At 43.9% G+C, this 27,753-nt stretch overlaps 1 protein-coding gene across 1 annotated transcript in view; it reads left to right on the plus strand.

Moving 5' to 3' along the window:
* Positions 1-5,189: 5,189 nt before the first annotated feature.
* Positions 5,190-27,753, plus strand: part of TTLL11 (tubulin tyrosine ligase like 11) — a 137,261-nt gene continuing 114,697 nt past the window's right edge. The window contains exon 1 of the mRNA XM_075905425.2: positions 5,190-5,766. Coding sequence (XP_075761540.2) covers positions 5,341-5,766 — 426 coding nt within the window. The 5' untranslated portion in view covers positions 5,190-5,340. The remainder of the gene's footprint in view (positions 5,767-27,753) is intronic.

Below are 27,753 nucleotides of genomic sequence, written 5' to 3' on the forward strand. Positions count from 1 at the left end.
CACCAACCAGTAGATCAGGAGCAACTGGTAGATCTTGGAACCTCTGACGGGTGATCCTGACCGGTTTGGCCAAGAGGCTGTCAAGTGCCGGCACTTCAGCTGCCCCTCCCCACCACTGCTGCGCAGCTCCTGCCCTTTGCCCTGGAGCTCCCCCATCCTTTGGGAGCCTCCTGCTTTCTGTGCGGGGAAGGAAGAGAAGGGGGTGCTGATGTCAGGGTGCCCCCTCTCCCACTCTTTATCCTATCTCCACAGAACAGGGTGGAGAGGGAGAGGGGGAACAACAGGACTTGAGATAGAGTTTGCTGGCTGCTTTAGAGAGTGGTTCAGGGCCAGGGCAGGGGTGAGCCTGCCTTAGCCCCACTGCACCACCACATAGGAGCCACCTGAGGTCAGCAGGGTCTAGCCTGAGCTAGCTCCAAACTCCTGCCCCGTCATGAAGCTCCTCCTGAACCTCAGTCCCTTGTCCTAGCCCTGAGCCCCCTGGACCCAAACAACCTTACAGAGACTGCATCCTGAACCCCCTCCTGCATGCACCCCAACTCTCTGCCCCAGGCTCAGCTCACAGCCCCTCTCACAGTCCAAATCCCTTAGCCCAAGACCAGAGCTTGTGCCCCAACCCTCTGCCCTGCCTGGTGAAAGGGAGGGAGTACGGAGTGAGCAGGGGTAGGGCCTCAGAAGGGGCACAAAGGCGGCGGGGCAAGGTATTTGGGTTTGAGGTAGATCCTGGATTGCGCTTAAATACAAAAAGTGATTTGGGGCCTAAAAAGGTTGGAGACCCCTGCTCTACAGCGTGAGGTAAAAGCCAGATGGCTCTCAGCTAAGGCTGTAGACCAGACTCATTATTCTCTGGAAGTGGTCTCAGTGCCACTAGAGTGGGACAGTGAACCCCTCCCAGCCGCTATGTAAGTTACATAAGGAAAAGAGAATGACTTCCTTTCCTTTACCAGCACCACATTTATATCCCATCCCATTTAGGAAAGCAAGTTCTTGGCTTTCCCAGGACCTCTGTTTTTAATTCCCTTCCATGCTTCCAAGTTTGCATGTTGATAGTTGCAGAGGACTCAGTAGCCTCATGTGGTCACTAGCCTCACCATTATCTCAGAAGGATATGGGTGATATGCATGCATTCAGAGGAGCTTTTATGAAAGAACAGAGATTTACACAGAGGCTGTTGGCACAAGCATTTATATTCTTTATAGCTGCAGTGTGACAGGTTGGCATTTTTCTGAGGGCAGCACTTTGCACCCGGGTATGGAATTTGTTGGAAGAGGATGGTATTTTTCTCATGGTCCCTGTTATAGTGCGTATTGTTGCTACCACAAGGTACTGTAACATGCTTCCCAGAATGTTGCTTGCCATGTTACAGTGTGATGGCTTTTTCAATGTCATCTTGTTGTGCTGCAGCATTGCATCATTTCTACTCGGTGCTGGGATACAAACCTGTTTGGCAATCGTGCACGTGGCAATGTTGCTTGCTCTAATGATTTTATTCTGAGTCTCATGATACCTGGTGTTTGTTTGAAATCTGCAGTCCCTGGAGTTGTGTGTTATGTGAGACACTGTTTCCATTATTCAAAAAAAAAAAAAAAAAAACCCGGCTGTCTGGATTAAAGTAATCCTCAAAGGCCAGAAGGCAAATCATAGAAAATGAGGGTTGGAAGAGACCTCAGGAGGTCACCTCGTCCAACCCCCTGCTCAAAGCAAAACCAACTCCAACAAATGAAAAGATCCCTCCATTGTGGTTCCTTTGTTTAACTCTCCCAATTCCCAGGTAAAAATACCACATTCAAGAAGGATTCCAGCAGCATCAGGTGGCATGGAAACATGTCTGTGTAGGATCAACCACCGTTTGAGCTTACAGGAAAAACAAAGCCATTTACAGATTGTTGCCTTGAACACTGAGTCATTAAAACTCTTAAACACCAGTAATGGCGCTCACTAGAAATTCTAGATTAATAAGTAGGTTCACACTTCATATTTCTAACTCCACATACAAGAACAACGAGTGGTCCCGTGGTACTTCAGAGACTAACAACAAATTTATAGGGCCATGAACTTTTGTGGGTAAAACACACTTCATTAGGTGAGATGGAGTGGAAATAGGAGAGTCCAAGATATATAAAACCGCAAAAACATTTACCTGTCAATTGTAGGACCCATGTTAATGAAACTAATTAAACAGGCTGGATGTTTAATTAGTGCATTCATTGCTTTTGATGTGAAAATGAGACTGTCAAAGGCAGGGGAAATAGGTTTTGTAGTGAGGGTTGACAGGTATCTGGTATTGAACCTCCTGTCCAGTAAAAAAAAAAAATGAGAAAATACTGGACACTTAGGAAATGTCTGGTATTTTCTGATTTTTTCCCCGCCAGGAGGCGAAGATTCCAGGTACTTACTGGATTCTGCAGGGGGGCTGTCTGGCCCAGTGCAGGGAGGCAAGATGGCAGGAGGCCACTGGCAGTCTATTAGGGCCAAAAAGCCTCAAAAGCAAAGCATTTCTTAAAGGGGCCACGCTGTTGTTGTTTTTTTTTCCTTAAGAACTCTTGGGGTCCTTTTTTCTGGTATTTTTTCAGAAACCATCTGGCAACCCTATACATTGTAGTGTGTTAGGAATGCTACATGCACACAAATAGAATAGACATATTGGGGGATCCCAGGCCTTGCAGGATACGTTACTTGACCTGTTTTGTATAAAGCAAAATAGAAAGGAACATAAACACTGTCAAATCAAGTGTAAACATGTAATAAGAAAAGAAAAAAAAAAAGATTTTGAGGAACAGCTAGCCAAAAACTCAAAAAGAAATAACAAAATGTTTTTTAAGTACATTAGAAGCAGGAAGCCTGCTAAAAAACCTGTGGGTCCCCTAGATGATCGAGCTATAAAAGGAGCAATCAAGGACGATAAAGCCATTGCGGAGAAACTTAAATGATTTCTTTGCTTCAGTCTTCACGGCTGAGGACGTTGGGGAGATTCCTGAATCTGCACCGTCCTTTGTGGGTGATGAATCTGAGGAACTGTCCCGGATTGAAGTGTCATCAGAGGAGGTTTTGGAACAAATAGAAAAACTTAATGTTAACAAATCTCCCGGACCGGATGGCATTCATCCAAGGGTTCTAAAAGAACTTAAATGGGAAATTGCTGAGCTATTATCTGTGGTTTGTAACCTATCCTTTAAATCGGCTTCCGTACCTAATGACTGGAAGGTAGCCAACGTGACACCAATATTTAAAAAGGGCTCTAGAGGCAATCCTGGCAATTACAGATCGGTAAGTTTAACTTCAGTACCGGGCAAATTAGTCGAAACAATAGTAAAGAATAAAATTGTGAAGCATGTAGAAGAACATAATTTGTTGGACAAAAGTCAACATGGTTTCTGTAAAGGGAAATCCTGTTTTACTAATCTGTTAGAGTTCTTTGAAGGGGTTAACAAACATGCGGACAAGGGGGATCCAGTAGATATAGTATTCTTGGATTTTCAGAAAGCCTTTGACAAGGTCCCTCACCAAAGGCTCTTGTGTAAATTACATGGCCATGGGATAAGAGGGAAGGTCCTTTCCTGGATTGAGAACTGGTTAAAAGACAGGAAACAAAGGGTAGGAATAAATGGTAAATTTTCAGATTGGAGAGGGGTAACTAGTGGTGTCCCCCAAGGGTCAGTCCTGGGACCAATCCTTTTCAACTTATTCATAAATGATCTGGAGAAAGGGGTAAGCAGTGAGGTAGTAAAGTTTGCAGATGATACCAAACTGTTTAGGATAGTCAAGACAGAAGCAGACTGTGAGGGACTCCAAGAAGATTTCACCAAGCTGAGTGATTGGGAAACAAAATGGCAAATGAAATTTAATGTGGGAAGTAAATGTAAGTGTAAAGTAATGCACATTGGGAAAAATAACCCCAACTATACGTACAGTATGATGGGGGCTAATTTGGCTACGACAAATCAGGAAAGAGATCTTGGAGTTATCGTGGACAGTTCTCTGAAAACTTCCACACAGAGTGCAGCGGCGGTCAAAAAGGCAAATAGGATGCTAGGAATTATTAGGAAAGGAATAGAAAATAAGACGCAGAATATCTTACTGCCCCTGTATAAAACTATGGTATGCCCACATCTTGAATACTGTGTACAGATGTGGTCTCCTCACCTCAAAAAAGATATTTTGGCCTTGGAAAGGGTTCAGAAAAGAGCAACTAAAATGATTAGGGGTTTGGAACGGGTCCAATACGAGGAAAGGTTAAAGCGACTGGGACTTTTCAGTTTAGAAAAGAGGCGACTGAGGGGGGATATGATAGAGGTCTATAAAATCATGAGTGGTGTGGAGAGGGCCAATAAAGAAAAGTTATTTATTAGTTCCCTAAATAGAAGAACTAGAGGACACAAAATGAAATTAACGGGTAGCAGGTTTAAAACTAATAAAAGAAAGTTCTTCTTCACACAGCGTGTAGTCAACCTGTGGAACTCCTTGCCAGAGGAGGCTGTGAAGGCTAAGACTAGAACAGAGTTTAAAGAGAAGCTAGATAATTTCATGGAGGTTAGGTCCATAAAAGGCTATTAGCCAGAGGATAAAATGGTGTCCTTGGCCTCTGTTTGTCAGAGGCTGGAGAGGGATGGCAGGAGACAAATCGCTTGATCATTGTCTTTGGTCCACCCTCTCTGGGGCACCTGGTGCTGGCCACTGTCGGCAGACAGGCTACTGGGCTAGATGGACCTTTGGTCTGACCCAGTACGGCCGTTCTTATGTTCGTATGTGATGTTCTTAGCATATTCAAATTATGCATATTCATAGTCAAAACCAGTTCAGTATAATATGGGGGCACGGTGCCACCTGCCCCGCTGGTTCCTGTGGCTGTAGGACATATCCCACCAATCAGCCCTTCTTCTCCCGTCCCCCAACACAGTCCCCCCTAGGAGGGATTCTTAAGTCATGTGTTTGCCATCCAGGACAAGGGCTGGGGGTTGGCCTTCTGTTTTTTCCCGCTTCCAAGATGGCTACCGCGATAGCGTCACGTCTATTGACTTTGCGCCTCCTGGTTCCAAAATGGCCTCCGCCACGGCTTCATTCCCGCCCGGCCGTAACTTTCTGCCCGGGCCCAAGATGGCCGCCCTCGCCACCGTCACATGACCGTAGCCAAGGGAGAAGCCCCGCCCTCGCCTGTGTGACTTCGCCCCCAAGGGAGGGGGGTGGGGAGGCGAGATTGTCTTTGACGTTGATTGGCCCTTGGCGGGCCCCGTCGCGGCCGTTGCCAACCAGGCTCGGAGCGATCATGGCAACCGGCGCCGCCCGGAGGGACGCGGCAATGACAGCGGCTGGCGGGGCTCCGGGGAGCTGCGCGGCCTGGTGATGGAGCCGGCCGGGGTCGAGCCCGAGCCCGAGCCCGAGAGCCGGCCCCCCGCCGAGGAGCCGCCGGGGCTCGCGGTGCCCCCCGCCGAGGAGCCGCCGGGGCCCGCGGTGCCCCCCGCCCAGGAGCCGCCGGGGCCCGCGGTGCCCCCCGCCGAGGAGCCGGAGCGGGGCGAGGCCGCCCCGGAGCCGCCGCAGGTGGCCGAAGGGCCCCCCCCGGTTGCTCAGGCCCGGAGGCCCAGCGGCCCGCGCCCGAAGGCTCCGGCCAAGCGGGGCGGGGCGGGGAAGGGCGGCCGGGCCAAGCGGGGCTCGGGCCGGCGCGCCGGGGAGGAAGGAGGCCGGCGGGCCCGTGTCACCGTGGACAGCTCCAAGGCCAAGACCTCGCTGGAGGCGCTGAAGATCAGCCTGCGGCAGCTCCGCTGGAGAGAGGTGAGGGACCCCCCCCCCCCCCGCCCCCCCCCCCGCCCCGAGCTCCAGCCCTGCTCCTCCCGGAGCTTCCCCAGTCGCTGAGCTCCCCCAGAGCCCTCCCGGGACTCCTGCGCTGCACCCCGAGCCCCGCTCCGGCCTTGCTCTGTCGGCCTCCAGATCTCTGCTAGCCCCGCTGCCCCCTCTCCTGCTGGGCTCCCGGAGCTGGCTCTCCCACCCCGTCCCCGCCAGGAGTTCTGTGACCCAGCACAAGGGTGGCGCTTGTGCGAAACACGGGCTCAGTAGCAAAGGTTGCCTTCCCTTTGGACCCTTCTGCCTGCTCTCCTGACGTTTCTGCTTTGTACAGTTTCATGTCCGATCACGTGGCTGGATTTTAAAAGGACTTGGTTATTTGCTGGCCATTAATACCATGTGGAATTCTGCATGCTAAAATGGGGTAGTTGGGTTTAATGTTTCCTGGGTTAAATTGATCATAGTTAAAGTGATAATAGTAAGAGTCAAGAAAGAAACTTGTATACAATTGCCTAGTGCATTTTGTTTCCCACCCCTCAAGTAGAGGCCATCACCACTGATAGAAAATGAGACTCTGAGGGGCAGAGATCTCATCTGATATAGCAAATCCTCTGTTATGTTTTAAAGTAAATATAGAGATAGATTAAGGATGTAAGAGTATAGCCGTTTAAATGGATAACCGATAAACTTATGAGTTACCCAAATTAAGGATGTTAAATTGGGGTTAATTGACTAGTCAAGTAGTCGATGGAATTTCCATCGACTACTTGATTAGTTGATAGGCACTTCTGCATTCCTTCTTGGCTCTTGTAACTTTCCAAGGAGGAATAAGGAACTCCAAGACCCACACAGCTCCATGGATGTAGCTGTCCCCTCTTCCACATGGGAAGGAGAGAACATTGCATGGAGATGGCCTTCCATGTATGAATCTGAAGGATACAATCCAGTCCATACTACACCTAACAGAAATGGACATTAGCAAGCCCAAAAGTCTGTTTTCTGGAGGATTGGGCCAGAATAAATCAGACTTTCCTGTTCTTCTGTAAGGGTGAGTCTAGACTACAGGGTTTTTTCAAAAAAAGGCAACTCTTTTCGAAAAAACTTCCCCTGCATCTAGACTGCTGCTGCGTTCTCTCAAAAGTAAATCGAAAGAACACGGCAGTTTTTTCGACCGCGGAAAACCTCATTTTATGAGGAATAACGCCTTTTTTCAAAAATGCCTTTTTTTGAAAGAGCACTATGTAATGCAAACTGTGTTTTTTTTCGAAAGAGAGCATTGAGACTGCCTGGGTGCAGGCAGCTTCCTTTTTCGAAAGTACTGGTTGTAGACGCTCTTTTTCGAAAGAGGCTTGAAGTCTAAACATAGCCTAATATTCAGAATGTTGGACGTGCTTTACAACACAAAGACAGACACGTTCCCTGCTGTGAAGAATTTGGATATTACTCTAATGAAATATGCATGAAATATTAGAATCAGTAATTTTCTCCAGCTTAAGGTTTGTTTTGTGCTCATGTACTGTATTGTTAGTCAAAACTTCCTAATTGACAGGGTAGTTAAGCACTGGAATAAATTGCCTAGGGAGGTTGTGGAATCTCCATCACTGGAGACATTTAAGAGCAGGTTAGACAGACACCTGTCAGAGATGATCTAGACAGTGCTTGGTCCTGCCATGAGGGCAGGAGGAGATTGGACTTGATGACCTCTGGTCCCTTCCAGTTCCATGATTCTGTGTTAGACAGTAATAGGTATCATAATTATCAAATAATGACACTGCTAGTGGCCTGTTAGGTAGAATAGGACTGAACACTTCTGATACCTTTACTTTTCCTCAGTTTCTTGTGTGAATTATTTATAAATTAAAAACTGAGAAGTGTTTCTTCATTAATTCATATTCTGTACACTTTAAGGAAACATTGCATTGCATAGTTTTGTTATGACTACCAACAATTTCAGTGACTGCTTTTATATTTAGTAACACTGGGATATAATCATGGTTATAGTTGTATTCTAACTCAGGGGTTTTCAAATTTGGGTCGTGGACCTACCAGGGAAAGCACCTGGTGGACCAGTGACTCTTTGTTTACTCTAAAGCTCCACAGTCACAGAGCCTCACAGCTCCTGTTGGATGCAGTTTGCCGTTTCCAGCCAAGGGAATCTGTGGGAAGCGAACCACAACCAATGGGAGCTGTGAGACTACTTGGTTGTGGAGCTTTAGAGTAAACAAAGCGTCACGGTCGGCCAGCGGCATTCCCTGGTGATTCTGCAACCCAAGTTTAAAAATCCTGTTCTAGCTAATATGTATGATAATACGAATTAAAGAAACTTCAGTATTTGCAGATTCCGAATCTAGTGTTGGCAGTGGGAAGTAGATGATGTAATAATGCACTCATCTTAAAGTGTAAACAAAATCCTGTAGAGTTGGTGTTAAATCCCATGCACTTTCTGATACTGCAGTGATGGGGTCTGAAGGTAAAATCATGCCACGGCTGGAATCAGAGGGAGTTTTGGATTGACTGTCTATGAGCCAGGATTTCAGCCCATATATTACATGTACAGTGATGATTACAAACACTAATTAACTGATCCAGCATGTGAAGTTGATTGGGGACAGAGAAAATGGTCTAGTCAGTGGGTGCTGGAAACTCCTTTGATCGTTATTAGGTTTTGCTCCTGGCACAGAACAACAGAATTTGCAAGGCAAGATGAATTTCATACAGTAGTTTTAAATACATCCTTGCTCCTGTTTCCCATTATTTAATACTCGAAGATTTACCCAGTGTTGCTTGGGTCCTTAACTCAATTAATTTTTGTTTTTTAGAAAATAAAATGAAAATGTATGTGCTTCATTGAAATCATTGTTCTGGGGTAGGGAGATAAGGGGGTCAGTATGCAGGCTGTGCTGGAGAAAGAGGACTACCCCAGCCTTTTCTCACCGCAGCAGCTTGGGGCCAGGTGAGAAGCACCTTTCCATGGCTGCTACAGCTCCGGGGGCACATCCAAGGGAGGGATGCATATTACCCAGCTGGGGCAAATCCAGGTTCTTCTGCCCTCTGCGTTTCCCACCTAGTGTGAGGAATGTAGCAAACTGTGCACTTTCCTGTTGCTTCCCAACGAAGGGGAACAGAAAACAAAGTACCTGTACAAATGGAGGGGGGAGCTTCAGCCCCCTAAAGGGTGCCTGGGGGGTGGGAGGCTCAGGGCCAGGCAGTCCTGTATGGGAGGTGGGTGTACGCCACAGGCAGCCTCTTTCATCTTCCTGATGACTCTGTCTCTTTTCTTTATGGTTTTATGAGAAGCAATTCCATTCCAGGCACCTCCCATTTAGCTGGCACAACCAAACCTTTACCTTGCTTTGTTATGATAAGAGGAAGCTGCATACTGAATTTGGTGATCCTAGCTCTTACTGTTCAGGAGGAGCTCTTGAAAAAAAGAGACAGACAGATGGACAAGCAGACAGACAGACAAACTTTAAAATATATAATAACTGTATATACTTACAATATATTCTGTTTCCATAATATTTTATTTCAGCCTTTTATTATTTAAATCTTGCAGAATGTCATTTTTCCCTTGCATAAAAGCTCACATCTTCCACTTTTGTGTACACTGCAAAATAGGAGTAAATATCAGTGGTGTGAAATTATAACCTGATAGATTTGCTCCTTGTGGCACTGATATGTAGGTGCGCCTTTTAGGGCCCACCTGCAGCTTTTTTCCAGTCTTTTTTGTAGGCAAAGCGCAGATAAGAGGTTTTGTAGGTTTAATTTGTCTGCTGTTGGGTTAAAGTTTATTCAAGATGTATCCACGTATTACTGTAACAAGAGCTTCTGAAAGCCTGATAAATATTAAAATTAACTGATAAACTTGGCAGATTATAAATGTAATCCACAGGACTCAATTTATGTCCTGTATGTTTGACCTGCATTGAACGTCTCATTCCCCCGATTGCTCAGCATTATGTATTCTGTCCCAGAAACGCAACTATGCACAGCCTATTGTTCTCCTTTTGAACATGCACATTGTATTATCAGCATTCTCCTTCCAGCTCTTTATCCCACAGCAGCAATCACGTTGGCTTTGCTTAATCTTTACTGATGGAGACAATAAACAAAATATCCTTTCTCCTCTACCCATTAATTCTGTCTGTATTTTTCATTTAGTCTGAATTGCTTCCTCCTCTGACCTCTTTTCCATTCTTCTAAATAAAGGCTGTTCAGCCAAAATAGTGACTCTTAAGGCATTTGACTATGCCACTTACTGCCAGTCACAATTCATTCTGCCCAAACAAGTACTCATAATGAATGTGCATAAGTTTGCAACTCCTCATAGAAAAGAGAGTTAGATACAGTCAAGTGAGACAATGTCTTTTGTCTGGTTCATCAGAGGTGATTTGTGCCTATTTTGAATTATATAAAATTGTGCTTTCTCTGTCAGATTCTGTTCTCTCTGCATGGCTAACTGAAATTTGGATGAGCCTAAAGCTCAGATAGAAGGACAAGGCATGTTAAACATTTGGTAGATTAGCTGGAGGTGTTTATGATCTTACGTTTCTTCTGCAATAGGAACTTTATCACAATAAAAGGATCGGTCCTCCCTGAAAGTTTAGAAACATGGCAAGAATTGAAGTGTATGCCCCCAAAATGAACAGATTTTAATGCATGACAAACACAAAATCTCAGGTTGAAGAAGGGGTTGAATGAGGATTAGAGGTCACAGTTTAGGCTATATACACCAGCAGCACCATCACAGGACCTAACCAGATCAGCCATACCGTCACTGGTTCATACTCCTGCACATCTACTAATGTAATATATGCCATCATGTGCCAACAATGCCCCTCTGCTATATACATTGGCCAAACTGGACAGTGCCTACGAAAAAGAATAAATGGACACAAATCAGATATTAGAAATGGCAATATACAAAAACCTGTAGGGGAACACTTCAATCTCCCTGGACACACACTTGCATATCTAAAGGTAGCTACCCTGCCGCAAAAAAACTTCAAGACCAGACTTCAAAGAGAAACTGCTGAGCTACAGTTCATCTTCAAGTTTGACACAATCAACTCAGGATTAAACAAAGACTGTGAATGGCTCACTAACTACAAAAGCAGCTTCTCCTCTCTTGGCATTCACACCTCCAGATCAGCTACTAGAAGTGGGCCTCATCCTCCCTGATTGGATCCACCTCATCATCTCTAGCCTGATTCTGGCCTGCATATTTATTCCTGCCTCTGGAAATTTCCACTACATGCATCTGATGAAGTGGGTGTTTGCCCACGAAAGCTTATGCTCCAACACTTCAGTTAGTCTATAAGGTGCCACAGGACTCCTCGCCACTTTTGCAGATTCAGGCTAACACGGTAGCCCTCTGATAGTTTAGGCTATGTAATGTATATGTTATGTCACTCAGGGGTCTGAATAAGCCACTCCCTGAGCAATGTAAGTTACATGAACCTAAGCACGGGTGTGTTGAGAGGGCTTCTCCCACAGACTTAGTTAACACCATTTGCCAGGCTGGAGTAAATAAGTTGATGGGAGAGCTTTCTCCTGTCAGCTTAGAGCATCTGCACTAGCAGCACTACAGTGGCACAGTGTTGTGTATCCATAGCCGCAGAATGCCAACAATAGTGTGATGAAATAGAGCGATCGTTATCTGAGAGTGATCAGGTACAGCATTTCATTACAATACTTGTAATCCTCAAGTGAAAGACTGGATTGGAATAGATTGTAATTAACACATCCACCCCCACCATCAACCTTATCCAGCCACATACACGTCAGGTTTGCAATTTTAAAACAAACACTTCTAGTTTTTTCATTTATCTAAACACCAAAAATTTTAATACTCAGGTATCAGCAGGAATTCTAGAAATCCATTTGCTATAGAAGAGCATGGAAAATGCAGAGTTTGTGTTTTTACAGAGATTCTTTATTTTTACAATTGGTGGAAAAAATATACAGCGATACCCCAATATCGGCTCTAATTGAGACAGAGGACAGATTGAATACAGGCAGTCCCCGGGTTACGTACAAGATAGGGACTGTAGGTTTGTTCTTAAGTTGAATTTGTATGTAAGTCGGAACTGGTACATAATATAGGGGAAACTCTAGCCAAACATTTCTCCAGAGCTCAGTTTTATTCTCCCACACCTCACTTCCCTCAGTCCTTTATTCTCAAGCTGAGGTGTCTGCTGAGAAAAGCCGCTCCGCGTCTCCCTGGTCTGCTGGGGGGCGGGGAGGGCGCTAGCTTCGAGTCTCCCTGGTCTGCTGGGGGGAAGCAGCTAGTGTGGGGTTGCCTCACCCTGTTTGTAAGTAGGGATCTGATGTAAGTCGGATCCATGTAACCCGGGGACTGCCTGTAATCTAAAATTCAGAGAATGGGTGGGGCTCAGGCTGTGGGCCTAAAAATTGTAAATACATCAATAAAAGTTGTGTTCAACTGATATCTACGTATTTTGTGGCTCAGGAAGCTTAACTTCAGCATTTCATTTTAATTGTAGAAAAACTTGGATTTTTATGGGTTTTTTTTTTATTGGAGAATTTTGTTTTTTTGTTTTTCCATGGAAAACAAGGATCCCTAGTTATGAGGTGGTTTAAAAGGCTTGATAGACAAGAAGAAGAGAGTCAGGATAGGTGAAGAAATACCTTTTATTGGACCAGCTCTTATTGGTCGAAGGGATAACCTCTTGACCTTCACAGAGCTCTTCAGGTCTGGTGAAGATATACAGAGTATCTGAGCTAGATATATAGTCAAAACAGGAGGTAGTTCCATCTTGCTGTGGCATCTGACCCAGGGTGTTAATTTTTAAAGCCTTCTGCTTCCTCTTCGGTCCCGCATTAAGGTACTTTTTTTCCCCTTTGGGCAGTGGTGGAGTCTTATAGCACAGGGGTCTCAAACTCCTGGCCTATAGGCAAGTTCCGCCCCCAGAACTCCTGGAGAAGGGTCTATCTGTTACGATCCCCCAAACCCTGCCCCTTCCCACCATTGCCCCATCATCTCTCACCATGATATTCCATCCCCAGGCTAGATCGTGCAATTGTTCCAGCCAGGACGGGCTGGTGTGCTGGGAGTTTGAGACCCCTGTTATATGCAGTGTATGTTCATGGGGACCTTGCATCCTGGTCACTCATACCATAGTATTGTTGTTCTGTACTGTCACTGACTAGACAGAATAGGTCCGATTCTTTTCCCGGCTTGCAGAGGGAACATGTAAATTGCCTTTTCCCAACACTTAGTGGAACAGTTTAAAATCTGGTCTATAGCATAGTAAAATTAGTTCATTAACTCCTATGTTACTTTTACTGTGCTGACACTAATTTTAGTTCACTGACTTTAGTATTGATTGCACCATATTTAATGGAACTCTGTAAAGTATACAGAATTAAATGATAGCTGTTAATAGTAGTGTTAGATTTCACCTTAAGCATGAACTGTCAGTTTCTGTAAGAAACAGTGTAGGGTATGTGTTTCTGATCTCTTGCGTAATCAGTCATGAATAAGCTTTTAGTGTTCTGTTCTTGGTTCATCTTGATGGTGACATTTCACCTTTTAAAGAGAGATGGAGTGTTATACAAACTAGTGGTCTAATGTCTCTGGAGTAATACTAAGTGCATGTTAAAGAGACAAAAGCATTTACAACTACAAGTTAGGAAGCCTTATTTTTGCAACATGTAAACGTCTTTTACCACCCAGAGGACTTGGCCTGGCAAATATAATTCACTGTGACCCATGTATACCTTCAGCAATAGGACACACTGTGATTACACTCAATTCTGGCAGCTCTTTCTTCATGTATAAGCAATTTTTATGTTTGCCATATCAAGATATACAGAGGACAAATGTCTGAAGTAGTAGAGCTTTTTTTGACAGTAGTAGGCTGTCACCAATGGGGAGAGGAAAAATTATCCTCCAAGACTTTTGATTCAAGGATATGTTGTTCACTGACTGTTGCTATAAGAGTTTCCTAAGAGCGTTTCAACTAAGCACGTAGAAGTGTTCACAGGGGCCATAGTGAAACTAGGTGAATTATCTGTCCCTATAGCCAAGTGCTAGCACTGCATGTATAAAGACAGGAGTGACGATAAAAGAAACACGAGGCTAAACAAATATGATCAAAGAAAGCTACAGGAATTTGAATCTAAAGCAGCTTGTTACATAGGGATGTAAGTGCTGTTTCACTGATTTTTTGGGGGTTCTAGAAGAACCCCAGGGCAAGGTGGGAGTAGAGCCTCTCTCTGACTTGACCCCTTGTAGCCACATCATATGATTCAGGCCCTTCTCTCTGACCTCCTGCTCCCTGATTTCTTTCACCCCACCTTTGACCATTGTTTTCCTACCACCTGCTTCTCTGTGTTCCCTGTTGTTGTTACATGGGACATTTTTCTGGTATTTGAAGTTCTCCAACTTCCTTAGGAGATCCAGGCTCCCCATATTGTTTCTCTAAGCTAGTCACTCAATGTCTTCTCTGCAGTGGCTCCTACATCCCTTCTCTATGGCTATATCAGATATGCCTCTCTTGCAGCATTTATCAAGACTGACCGTTCATTTTCTGGCTGTTCCCAAGCCCAGGAGGGCTGCCTTCTGGCTCCTGGACAGTGGCCCGGACAAGGACAGCAAAGTTTGGGCACACAGTTCTGTTATGAGTCCTTGCCAGTCTTCTGCCCTAGACTGCAGCTCCAGCTAGTACACTTGTTACTACTCCTTTCTGGCTTTGTTGTGTCACAAGAGTTGCTGCATCCTTACATTTAAAAATGGGTAGAGACCTGAAAATGTGCTGTAAGAGCGTCACATCTTAGGGGCGCTATAGTACAGATCTCTTGATTATCCAAGGCCCCAGTGTTTATGAAGGGTTTGGATGTCTCTGAGATCTCTGTAAAATTAGTTTTATCGGTATAAAACAGCATGCATTGTACTGTGTTTTCAGTAACTGTTTACTTCTGGGTTGAGGAACCTTTTTTGGGTTGGGAGCTTCTGACCCACAGAAAAATCAGTTGGGGGGGGCCACATGCAAGTGAAAAGCAGAAAAAAGCCCTCACCAAATGCCCACTGATGTGTCCCCGTCCCCCCCCTCAGCTGAGAAGGAGAAATACACTTCTCACATTTCCCTTGCATACCAGAGCCTAGGGGGGCCCAGGCTAGTAGATTTTGTGTGCTCCAGCCCCCAGTGGCAGGAAGGCTGGAGCATCAGCACGGGCTCTCCAATACTGGAGGGCAGCCCTGAGTCTCGGGGCTGGATCCAAGCAAGCTGGGGGTCGCATCTGGTCCTTAGGCCTTAGTTTCCCCACTCTTAGTTTACTTAAACCACTGTAGTTCTTTCAGTGTTTCCTGTATTGATATCCACGAGGCGTACAGCTAGTTCGGCACGGGGTCCGAACTAGCCGGCATTTAAAAATGGCGCCGGCCGGCTTTATGCAAATGAAGCCTGGGAAATTCAAATCCCGGGCTTCATTAGCAACTCCGTATGACTACATTACCCCCCCTAGTTCGAACTAGGGGGGTAGTGTAGACATACCCCAACTGATTGTTTATATAGTTTTCCTGGTTGCTTCCAAAGCCGTTTCCTTTTATTAACCACTTACGCATCAGAAGTTTTCCTCCTTCATGTCCTGTGGTACCCTGATCATGTTGGGACTGTTGTACCCTATCATGGAAGAACCTCCTAGAAAGAGGGACTGAGGGTTTAGGCTACTTGGTGATATGCATGTCCAGTGTCCACTTCACTGGTTTACATTCACATATACTCCAGACCGAAGGAAGGTGGGAGGGGATGCCAAAGGATCGGGCACAGCCCTCAGACCTCCAAGTATTGTCTTTAAATTCCACACTGAGTACCGGTACTTTATTCTGGCGCCTGCAGTTGCTGTTGGTTGCAACATTCTTTACTTCTGGTCCTAAACTGTCCTGTAGTGTAGCTTGTGTGTGTCAGTTACCATGTTTCATCCTAGAGGGGCTACAGTTCAGTAGTGAATGAAATGGTTTCTGTAGGTAGCTTATCCTTTGGGATCAGAGGGATTGCTTATATAAGAACATTATCTTGAAAATAGCTGGCAGGTCTAACCTAACGTAATGGACAGTTTTGCTGTTGATGTCTGAAACTTCAGTTGTAAACAATAAACCCAAATCTCTGTTGCCGTGCTCTATTTACCTCCGGGCAAAATGGATAGCAGTTTATATCCCCTTTACACGAGTGTAAATAACTACACAGAGTACAGGACCATGGAGAATCAAGCAAAATATCATTCAGAAATATCAATATTTTTCATTCATGCAATTATATTAAAGGTTTCTAATGAGAATAGGAATCGAAAAGCAATATTGTGTGTATGATGTCATGGAGTTTGAATGACAATAGGAGGAGCCATTGAGCTGCTCCAGGATAACAATTCTTGTGTTATTTATTTCTTGTCTTTTTGCATGTTATAAATTGTGTTCCAGGTATTTGGTGTCTGTGTGATTTCTGCATTTGTTTTAAATTGTTTGCACCCTGTCTGTAAGGACTCCACAGAATTTTAGCCCTTTTAACTTCCCTAGCAGTGCTCCACCATGGCCTCATTGCTCTGTCCTCTGCCAGGGATAGGAAGAGAATGTCTGTTCCTTCAGAAGCCATCAGCATCACTGGCTAGTTGATTAGTCATGTAAGTCTTCTCACACATCTTAACTTCCACTTCCACCATATCTCTACTGTCCTTATGTTGGCAAAACTTATGTTGCTCAGGTAAGTGAAAAACCACAGCCCTGCATTTGGGACCCTCATGGTTACTCTCCTTTTCTCTTGCTGCCTCTGTATCAGAGGCAGCAGAGTGGGGAGGTGGGAGGCAGTACACGTGGAGAGCCAGCTTTTAAGCCAACTCCTCATGCATGCTGGCTCCCACAGAACTGCCATCTCCTCCCTCCCACTGCCTCCCACAGAGGCAGCGGCATGTGGGGGGGGGGGCAGCAGGAGCCCCCCCAGTCTGTAAACGTGTACCCACTGAAAATTTCAGTGGATATACATTTACAAAAATAAATACATTTTAACATCCCTACCTTGCATGATATAAATGTTACCAGCATAAGAGGTAGTGTGCACAGTGGGAAAGCTACTGCTGTTCATTGGGGAGCTTTAATTATGTCAGTGGGACAGTTTCTGTCATCATAGAGTGGCTTCAGGAAAGATCTTACAGTGTAACAGCTGAATTGGTACAGCAGTACATGACTGCACTAGTGACCCACAGAGCTAGCTACTGAAGGTGTCAAAGGCAACTTTATATGATGATAAGGTCTCTAGACTAGTCATAGCCTTACGGTGAAAGTCCATAACATCCCTATCCTTCAGTACCCAAGTCCAACGGAGTACCCTGTCTAATAAACATCTAGAAAACCTAAAGCCAAAGACTTCAGCAAGTGATACCATATTATTTTCTTTAAAAGCCACTGATTTTAGTTCAAAATTGAGAGAATGGTGAAAGTTTTACAGTCCAAGACCTTACAGAAAGTGTGCATGATTATATTACTGTGCATAAAATAAAATGATTTAACCCAGTCATAGAATTATTGGTACAAGATGAGGTCAAATGCTACCATGTTGAAGGACCTGTTAGATATATTACGCTCCTGCTCAGTCTTTTGAAGCTTCAGAGTCTGTTTTTATTTTCAGTAACATTTACCTAATTCAGAAAGAATTGCTGTTTGCAAAATGCTTTGTCTTCCTTTGCTGGATGCAATTAATCTGCAGAATTCTAGATTGACATCTTTGATTCAGTTTTGTTTATTTGTTTACTGTACAGCTGTGCATTTTCAGATGCTGATTAAACAGTGAGCAGCCACCAGAGAAATTCATGTATTCTCTGCAGTCTATATTGTGACTTCTGTATGCAGAAAAATGATTTGTGAATTAGTTACTCATTTTCCATCTTTCTCTTATATGGCAATTTATTTTTTTCTGCTAAGTTCTAACCACTTGCTTTCTTCATGATTAAGAAATTTCAAACTAAAAATACCATGACAATTCCCGCATATTTTAAAGACTTCATCTTATGGTACAGCAGGCAGTTGTGGCTGTTTGATTCATCCCAAATATATGTGCTTTTGATTAGCTTGGGAGAGATTTTCTCTCTCTCTCTCTCTCTCTGCTCTTATGTGGTTTTAAAGCTCACTTTAACATTAGTGGAAATTCATCATACACTGTCTGGAAGGACAGGAAAATAGATACTTACAAGGAAAATAGAATGGTACTACTGTTTACAAAAATATTCCCATTTTAAATTCCATTATAAAGCACTTGGAGGTGCTTAATCATTTTGAACTGGCTGACCATTTGTATCGGTTCCTGACTTTGCGTAGTTGAGTATAGGACACAAAGGACTAGTTTCTCCATAAGGATGCTGGGAAGAGAGTTCTGTGCAGTAAACACGTACTCCAGGGACACATTTTCCTTCAATTATAGTAGTATTTCAGTTGAAGTACATTGAATGCATATTACCATTGTTACAGTGGAATTCTGGAATGATTTTATTTCATTAGAATTGTTGTACAGTGACTACTAATTGCTGAACATTAATCTTCAAAGTTTGGTGCCATACCATGAGATTTGACTTTGACACCTCTTATGAAATAATATGTAGATAAGAATCAGAGGGGTAGCCATGTTAGTCTGAATCTGCATAAACAACGAGAAGTCCTCTGGCACTTTATAGACTAACAGATTTATTGGAGCATAAGCTTTCATGGGCAAAGACCCACTTCGTCAGATGCATGTCATCTTCCCCTGTATCACTGATGCAAGTACAGCTCTGGGAGTAGTGTTTAACTTCTATTACAGAGCCATAAGAAAGGTCACAAACTGTTCCTTGTAGGAGTTGTGCAGCCACCCACCTACCCACATCTCCACAAAAGAGACCCATAAAAAAACCCACAAATCATGTAACTTCTTAAAACTTCTTGGCAATATGTAGATAGTAAATAAAGAAGGAACAAGAAAAACATACATGTATTGTTGGCGCAGTGGATGTGAAAGTGAAATCTGTTGTTTTAGTGGATACGTGGATATAGGAAAAACTAAAAAAACCAAATGGTTCTGCAGTACCTTAGGGTATGTCTACACTACCGCCCTAGTTCGAACTAGGGTGGTAATTGTAGGCAACCGGAGTTGCAAATGAAGCCCGGGATTTGAATTTCCTAGGCTTCATTTGCCTAAAGCTGGGTGCCGCCATTTTTAAATGTCCGCTAGTGCGGACTCCGTGCCTAGTCCGAACTACCTAGTCCGTGCCGCGTGTAGCCGCGCGGCACGGAGTCTGCACTAGCGGACATTTAAAAATGGCGGCGCCCGGCTTTAGGCAAATGAAGCCCGGGAAATTCAAATCCCGGGCTTCATTTGCAACTCCGGTTGCCTATATTACCACCCTAGTTCGAACTAGGGTGGTAGTGTAGACATACCCTTACAGACTAACAAAACATGTAGATGGTATCATGATCTTTCGTGGGCACAACCCACATCTTCAGATGAAAGTTACCTTCAGATGAAACTCGGCTACCCCACTGAAGCTTTTGAACGTATATGTAGGTTAGAACAGACAAAAAATGTGGAAACAGAAAATGAAAATGAGCAACATTAAAATCTAATGATCCAAGAAACAAATAACTTTTAAGCCAGGCACCACTATGTGTATTAGATAATTACTAGATAGTGCCACCAGCTTCTTTGTTTCACTGATGCAAGTACAGCTCTGGGAGTAGTGACAAACTGTTTCTTGCAGCCACCCACCTACCCACACACCCACAAAAGAAACCCAGAAAAAAACCCACAAATCATGTAGCTTCTTAAAACTTCTTGACTATAGGGGTACGGCTAGACTGCACGCCTTTTTCAGCAGATACTGTCGACAAAGCCTCTGTCGAAAAAGAGCGTCTAGACTGCAACCAGTACTGTCGACAAAGCAAGACTCTTTTTCAAAAGAGAGTCTAGACGCTCTATTTCGAAAAAGCACAGTTTGCATGCAATAGCGCCTTTTTTCAACAGAGTACCATCGAAAAAGGCATTATTCCTCATAGAATGAGGTTTACCGCCGTCGATAAAACTGCCACGTTCTGTCGACTTACTGTTGACAGAATGTGGCGGTAGTGTAGACGCGGGTATAGTTTTGTGGCCAAAAGCCCATTTTTGTCGACAAAACTCTATAGTCTAGACACACCCTAGGTGTAAACAATTATATATTAAAAGCTAATAATTTGGAGGCTTTCCCCTCCACCACTCCAAATTAAACACCTTTTTTAGGATTGTCAGATTGTGGGCTTTAAATTCTTATGTTCTCCCCAGTCTCTGTCTTTTACCCCTTCCTTTATACATATTTTTAAAGTAGCCTATTCTGTCCTTTTCTTTTGCATCTATTGATAGTATTTGATTCAGGCTGAGTTGTGTTTGCTTAAATGACTAGCAGGAGGCACTGCTAAACTCTGTTTTGCTAAGGTATGCATCCATTTACTGATAATTTCCATTCTTAATAGTGAGCAACATTACAGTGTGACATACGCTGTTTCTGGTTGGATTCTTACATCTGAACACTGGTTGCCATAGTTACAGTGGCATTTCAGAATAGCTTTGTTTCTGCAATATTGTTGCAGCATTATACAAATAGCTAAACTGCATTAGCCAAATGCAGTAAAGTTTTCTGTGAATTAGGGATGTTAGCAGTACAGTTGAATAAACGATTAACCAACAAGCCTGAGCTGATCAGTTAATCCTATCTACTACGCACACTCCCCCCCCCCCCCCCCCGCTGCCCCTGTATCAGAGGTAGCAATGGGTGCCTGCTCCTACTTCCCTCCCCCCAATCTGGCAGAGCTGTCTGCTTCCCTCCTCGCCCCTGGCGCTGCTGCCTCTACTAGAGAGGCAGAGGCGCGGCGGGTGAGGGGGGCAGGCGGGATCTGGTACATGCGGGGAGCAGCTTTTAAGCTGGCTTCCTGTGTGTACCGGCTCCCATAGAGCCACCTGCTTCCCCTTTGTTGCCTCCCACAGAGGCAGGGGGAGGCAAGTGGGAGATGGTGCTTGAGGAGTCACTTCCCCCTGTTCAGGGGCAGCAGCGTTGGGGCGAAGGAGGGAGAGGAGAGATAGGCAGGATGCTGGCACAGCCCCTGTCTGCAGGGAGCTTGGGCCCTCTGCAGATATGGGCTGCTGCTGTGGAACAGCCTCTATCCGTGGCAGGCCTGGGCTTGCTGTGGACAGAGGCTGCTCCGTGGGATGCCAAAGTAGCCTCTGTCAGCAGGGAGCTCAGGTCCCCGGCAGACAGGGCCTACTGCCACCCTGTGCTGCCACCTCTGATACAGAGGCTACCGTGTGGGGTGGCAGAGGGCTCCCTGGGAATGGAGCCGAGAGTGCTCTGGCTGCCATCCCCATCCTCAGGGACTATGAAATAATCGTGTAACTGCTAAGATTTAGTGAGGTTACATGATTATTGAATTAATCGATATCTAACACCCTTCTATGAGTTAGAAATTGTTTAGGAAATATGCTGAATCCAGGACAGTGTGTGAGAGAAGGAATAGAGGCCCAAACAATAAGGGGTGCTTTCAAAACAATGAGAATTAGAAGAAACACATAGATAGTATATTCACAATGGCCTCTAAGTTCACATTAAGAGATTTTTCATTTGGAATTTTAGAAATTAATTTTTCACTTCTGCAAGGATTTTTCAAGGAAGATCATTATCGCCTCTAGGTAAATTACAAGGATTTCTTTCACAGACTTCCCTGTCAATCATCTTAATCATCTCCTAGTATATTTTCTGTTAGATGTTTGAGGTAGAGTTAAAGGTGAGTAGAAATGCTTTTCTTAAAGGGAAGATAAAACCCAGTTTAAGGTTTCAATAGCTGTAGGAGTAGAAGAACAAGTGAATATATTCTAAAGCAAATACATTCTAAGCCAAATTACTTAGTTGTTATAGCTACCAAGTTGCAAATGCTATTCTTCCTGAAGCATAGAATTTTCTTGTACTCCCATTTCTGTTTGTAAGCTTCTTTGTCAGCTTTTGTAGGAGAACCATAGTCTGGGGGGCGGGGGGAGGGATAGCTCAGTGGTTTGAGCATTGGCCTGCTAAACCCAGGGTTGTGAGTTCAATCCTTGAGGAGGCAATTTGGGGCAAAAATTGTCACGGATGGTACTTGGTCCTGCTGTGAAGGCAGGGGACTGGACTCAATGACTTTTCAAGGTCCCTTCCAGTTTTAGGAGATAGGCAATCTCCATTAATTTAAATAACCTTTCAGTTTATCTTGTAATAACTTTTTCTGGGGCACTGATAAAGGTGCACCAATTTAGCTAGCCTAGCCCACTGTAACTTTGTGTGTGAATGTAGCTTGCCTTTGTTGTTTAAAGTATGCTAAGAACTTCTGCATACAAGGTTGCTGTGACTTAGCCAAAGTAATGCAGCATCCCACCTCTAATATAAAGCTGGGCAAAATGGGGGTGTGGACAAGCCCTGATGCATCTTCATCTCTGTGAAGTTCTGCTGCTTTGGGAAGGGATGTGGGTGGAGGCAGCAGGATAACGGAAGAATGACTGACAAGCTGTGTATATTGGGCTCTGGCTGGGGTTTTACTCTACCCTTATTCAAAACTTCTGTGTCTGCATAAGGATGCATCTTCTAAAAAGAGTGTGTGGATACTTTCCTCCCCCCACTGCCTATCCCATTTTGTGGGGGATTAGGAAACAGAGCAGTTATGTAACTGCTGCTTTTGTTAACTTGGTTTAGAGTATTGCTGTGGATTATTATTCGTGGTGTGACCATACACAGATAAAGATATTTGATTCTTTGATTCTTCAGCAGGCCCAGGCCCTTTCCTGTCTTCATTACTGTGAGTGGGAAAGGATTAGGATCTATCTGGGATTCTGTTGCCTTTTAGGTACCCTATAGGCATCCCAGAAAGGTATCCTAGAATTGGGCTTCTAGGAATAAATTATGATAGCCCATTCCGTGCTCCCCCCTCCCCCCAAACGGTGCTGGAAAATTGGATTATATGCCATTGTGAAACAAGTCCCAAGGAATTTAGGAAAGAAAAATAAAGTTCAGAGCACAGAGCATAGCACCTCCCTGCTTCTCTAGGATTTTGAGGACTGTTTGCAGATGGATGTGGATATTGGCAATAGGGATGTTAAATATCAGTTAATTGAATAGTCAAGTAACCTCATGATTCTTCTTCGAGTGGCCCCGTGGGTGCTCCACTCTAGGTGTCGGGTCCATCCCGGCGCTGCTGGTCGGAAGATTTCAGAGCCGTATTCGGCTGGTCTGCGCATGCCCCCTGCAGTGCTCGGCTTTCGCGCCTTTGATCATGAGTGCAGACCCGCCCCCCCCCCCCCCCGCCAGTTCCTCTCAACCGTCCTAGGTTGCTGGCAGAGCTTTGCGATCTCCTCAGACGCAGAGCAAATCCTGTCAGAAAGAATTGTAAAATAGTTAGTCTTTGTTCAGTAGTTAGTTTCTTATTAGTTAGTTAGTTAGTTAGTTAGTTTTGGGGAAAAAAAAAGAGAGAAAGATGTTGTTCTAGTCAATTTCTGCCAACGCTGCAGTTTGCCTAGTCAATTTCATCATGCCTCAAAGGCAGCAGCGCAGAGTGCTAGGCACGAGCTGGTCCATGAGGGGAGCCAGTTTAAAACCCAGCTCCCCTCGTGGACCAGCTGTCTGTCGCCCTCTGATGCTGCCTCTGATAAAGAGGCAGCAGCATAAGGAGGCAGCAACCCCTGTCTAGAGGGGTACTGAGCTCCTGGACCTGGCACAAGCTAGAACTCTGTCTGCCCGCCTGGCTCCTAACATCATTAAATGCAGAGCCACAGCGGGGGTAGGACCTGGACCCGGCAGAAGCAAGGACTAAGCTGGGCAGCCTGCTAAAAAATTTACTGGCAGAGGAGGCAGGAGGGAAATGTGTGTAGTCTATAGCACTAACCTATAAGCTTTTGCTCATCCGTTAATCGGTTAATTGACTACACTATTATATCCCTAATTGGGAAGTGCTCCTGTACCATAAAACACATCTGGATCTGACAAGGACTGTAATGGTGTAATTGCCAAGAATACAGAGCAGTAATTAATGTGAGAACATCTATAATTAGTTTATCATGTTCCTGGGGGTTATATCTTTTTACTATGTATTTTGAAGAGTTTGCTTGTGGATTTGTTTGTGCAAAATAAAGTCATACTTCCCGATTACCTACAGATACCAAATTTTGCATAAATAATTCTGCCACTTAAATTAGCTGAATGCACTACTTTTTACACCAGAAATATGCTGGGAGAAAGGTGTAAATCATTGTTTTCCAAAGTGGTCTGCAGTCCCACTCTGAGAGAGCTGCTACTGGGCTAATTTGATTTGTTTGCTTACCAACTCCGCAGCCTCAGAGCCTCGTGGCTCCCACTGCCAGCAGTTCGCCATTTGTAGCCAAGTAGGGTTGCCAGGTGTCTGGTTTTGAACCAGACAGTCCAGTATTTGAGCTTTGTTCGGGAAATAAATTGAGAAAATATAAACTAAAAGTCCAGTATTTTCTAAGTAAGATGTAAAGTAGATTGTGATGTAATGTCAGGTGTGTCCGGTATTTTTGTTGAAACCATCTGGCAACCCTACCCTAAGGGTAGCTGCGGGAAGTACTGTGACCCAGACCGCTGTTTCCCACGACCTCATTTGGCTGCAAACAGCAAACCGGAGCCAATGGGATCTGTGAAGTTCTGTGGCTGTGGATCTGGTAAGTAAACAAACCAGAATGGCCCAGTATCAGCTTTCTCAGAGTGGGTCTGCAGACCACTTTGAGAAACACTGGTTTAAATAATTATTTTTGTTTTTAATTGGACTTTGGCCAGTCAATAACAGGCCTCACCTGCTAGTTCAAAATAAGCTGAACTTTGTTTTTATTGTGTCTATAAAAAAGATACTTTTTGAAACTCTTGCATTCTATATTATAGTTTCACTACCCCTGCTCCTTATATGTATCATACATGTCACAAAATGATGACCAGGCTGTTGGGCAAATTCACCCCTTGTATAATCCCACGGAGGCCCTTGCATTAGGTCTTTGTATGTTCTCTTGCTGTTACATGTGGGAAAACTGCACTGAATTCTTGCTGTTCTTGTTGTAGGAAGAATTGTTTTGTAGCAGGGATAACTGGACTTGTCATGCTGAGTGTCAGTAAAGTCATTGGTTTTTATCTCATTTTGGTGTTCTTCAAATGTGGTGTGGAAGAAAACAAGCTTTCATTCTACATTTGTGAGCCTCCACAGTGGATAAAAGGAACTAACCCATTCCTGTGCTACTTCTCCATAGTTACGGTTGAGGCAAGTTTTTCTTTCCAACCCTGTTTTTAAACTCATATTTTAAAGTTTTAATCCTAACTTCTCTCTAAATATATCACCTTATAATCAATTTCATTTCATAACACCAAACTGATAGTCCAATTCTATTAACGAAATGCAGTTCTCTACTCCAACATATTACATGGTAAGAATTCTAGAATTTGGCTAGAATGTTTCAAAGTCTTAACTATGCATTTAATTAATAACATATAATAGAAATTAATGTGCATTCAACAGCATATTTCCATTAAAGAACAAATATGGTAACTGTTTAATTTGGGTGCATGTTGGATATAGATGGGGGTATTTGTGAACGATTGTATGACAGTGTGGAATTGATTAGATCCTTTAATTGTTAATTTTTAGTCATGTAATCATTTTTCCCTCAGAGACATGCAGAGTTTTTGTAAAGAAAGTTTAACTTTTTAGGTGGCTGTCAGAGGGCTTCCCTTCACCTGCTCTGCAAGTACAGCTGCCTGGGCTTTTCTTGTGGTTTCTAGTTACTAATCTGACATGCATCTGACGAAGTGGGTCTTTGCCCACAAAAGCTTATGCTCCAACACTTCGGTTAGTCTATAAGGTGCCACAGGACTCCTCGCCGCTTTAATCTGTGCAGGCTCTTTTTTTTCACCATAGAATGATAGAATCCTAGAATTGGAAGGGATCTCGAGAGGTCATCAAGTCCAGTCCCCTGCCCTCACGGCAGGACCAAGAACCCATCTACATCATCCCTGATAGATGCTTATCTAACCTGCTCTTAAATGTCTCCAATGGAGATTCCACAACCTCCCTAGGTGCATGCATTTAATCTTCAGTTTCAAAACAAACAGGAGGTGATTTCCACGCAGCATTCTCTCCCCTCCTATACTCATCTAAGTCAAGTCTCTTTCACTCCAAAATATTAATATTAATAATTTTTCCTCCCAATTACTGAGCCAATTGCCTCATTAGTTCAATAAATGCCACCCGAGTGTCAAAAATGGGTTAATTGGCTTTAATTAACTCTGCAATCTTTCCAGTGTTCCAGCAGTTTTCTTGATCGGGATGCTATCTTGTCTCAGAGGGGTAGAGCAGAGGATGCTTAGCTGGACTTCACTGAGACATGATCAACTTTAAATAATTTTTTTTTAACATAAAAATTTATTTGGAAATGAGAAAATGTAGCTGAGGTAAGCTCTGTGTAAGGGTCGTCAGCTTTCTCAACTGGACAAAATTTGCAGCCATGGTTTCCAGTTCATTCAGGCAGGGAAAATAGGCAATCATATTGTAAGGTTGGAATTTTGTCTCTTTCAAGAGCGGAAGTTGGTCCAGTAAAATATATTCTTTCGTTCTCTCTCTAATATCCTGGGACCAATACTGCAAATTACAGTGTATATCAAATACTGGTATATGAAGTAATTAAAAAGGGAAAGGAGTTGTTTGAAATTCTGTAGTTAGGAAGATGACTGAAAGCCAAGTGCTGGGCCATGCCAATATGATCTGCAAGAGATAATGTGACTGCCTTGTTAGCTGGTAATCAGAGAAGGCCCTGTCTAGCACTTTCAGCTGTGATTGACATCAGCTTGGTCAAAGTTGATTGAATAAATGAAGCCAAATTGTTTCAATATACCATAGAGGACAATAAAATTAAAGTAGAGTGGAGAGTGAATATATATGCTAACATTGATATATCAGGAAAGATGGGAAAGATTCTGAGAGAGGGTAATTGACAGGTTCAAATTCTACTACCAAAAGCAACAAATAGGAAAGCAATATTACTATCAGATGTGGGAATTTTGAATAAAATTACAATAGCAAGAGCTGTGTCTTGGCTAATGCATGGAGCAAAGCTCACAACATTGCAGAATTGTAATGTGCACACCACTGAAGCACTTATTAAGTCCTTTAGAGTGGACTGTCTGACTTAATGTGCCAGATTCTGGAAATGAATGTGAAATGCCGAATAAAATAATCGGCATAAATTAAGCTTTCATCTTGAATAAATTAATCTCTCAGTAAATTCATCCTGTAGCTAGACACAAACAGGAAAAGGGAAGAAGCATATGGCTGAGACCTTAAGTGTTCTAGCATTAAATGTTTCATTTGTCTAAATATTCAGTAGAGGGACCACAGCACAGAAACAGTTTGAAATTCTATGGTAGCAAAAGCTGACAAGAAGCCAAGAGTCACTTAGCTTGTCGGTAATGTGATGGAACAGACTGATGTGACCTATGGGACACAGTTTAAATTATTGGCTTCCTATCAGGAGGTAGAAAAGTCTTGTCAGAGCAGTTTGACCATGATTGATTATTAATTGGGTCAGAGTTGTGAAAACAAATCTCTTCATTTTTATGCTCTCTTTTCTGGTTTTGTTCAAAGATCTCTTTGTTCAGACTTCAAGGGCATTTCGTAAATGACTCGTAGACTTAAGATGGCTAAATTAATGTTTGGATTGTTATTTCTAAGTTATTTACTAAATCAACTGAAATTTTAATTAAAGTTGCAAATAAGGGAACAGATTCACTACAGGTTGGACCTCCCTGGTCCGGCACTCTGAGGACCTGACTGGTCCTGGATGAGGGATTTTGCTGGACCAGGGCAGGTCATTTCTGGACCCTTGCCACTGGCTCCGTTGGCCCGCCCGCTGGCCTCCCAGATGGCTCCTCACCTCCTGCTGACCCCATTGG

The sequence above is a fragment of the Pelodiscus sinensis genome, chromosome 23 (genome assembly GCF_052426305.1).
Source record: "Pelodiscus sinensis isolate ZL-2025 chromosome 23, ASM5242630v1, whole genome shotgun sequence".
Lineage (NCBI taxonomy): Eukaryota > Metazoa > Chordata > Testudines > Trionychidae > Pelodiscus > Pelodiscus sinensis.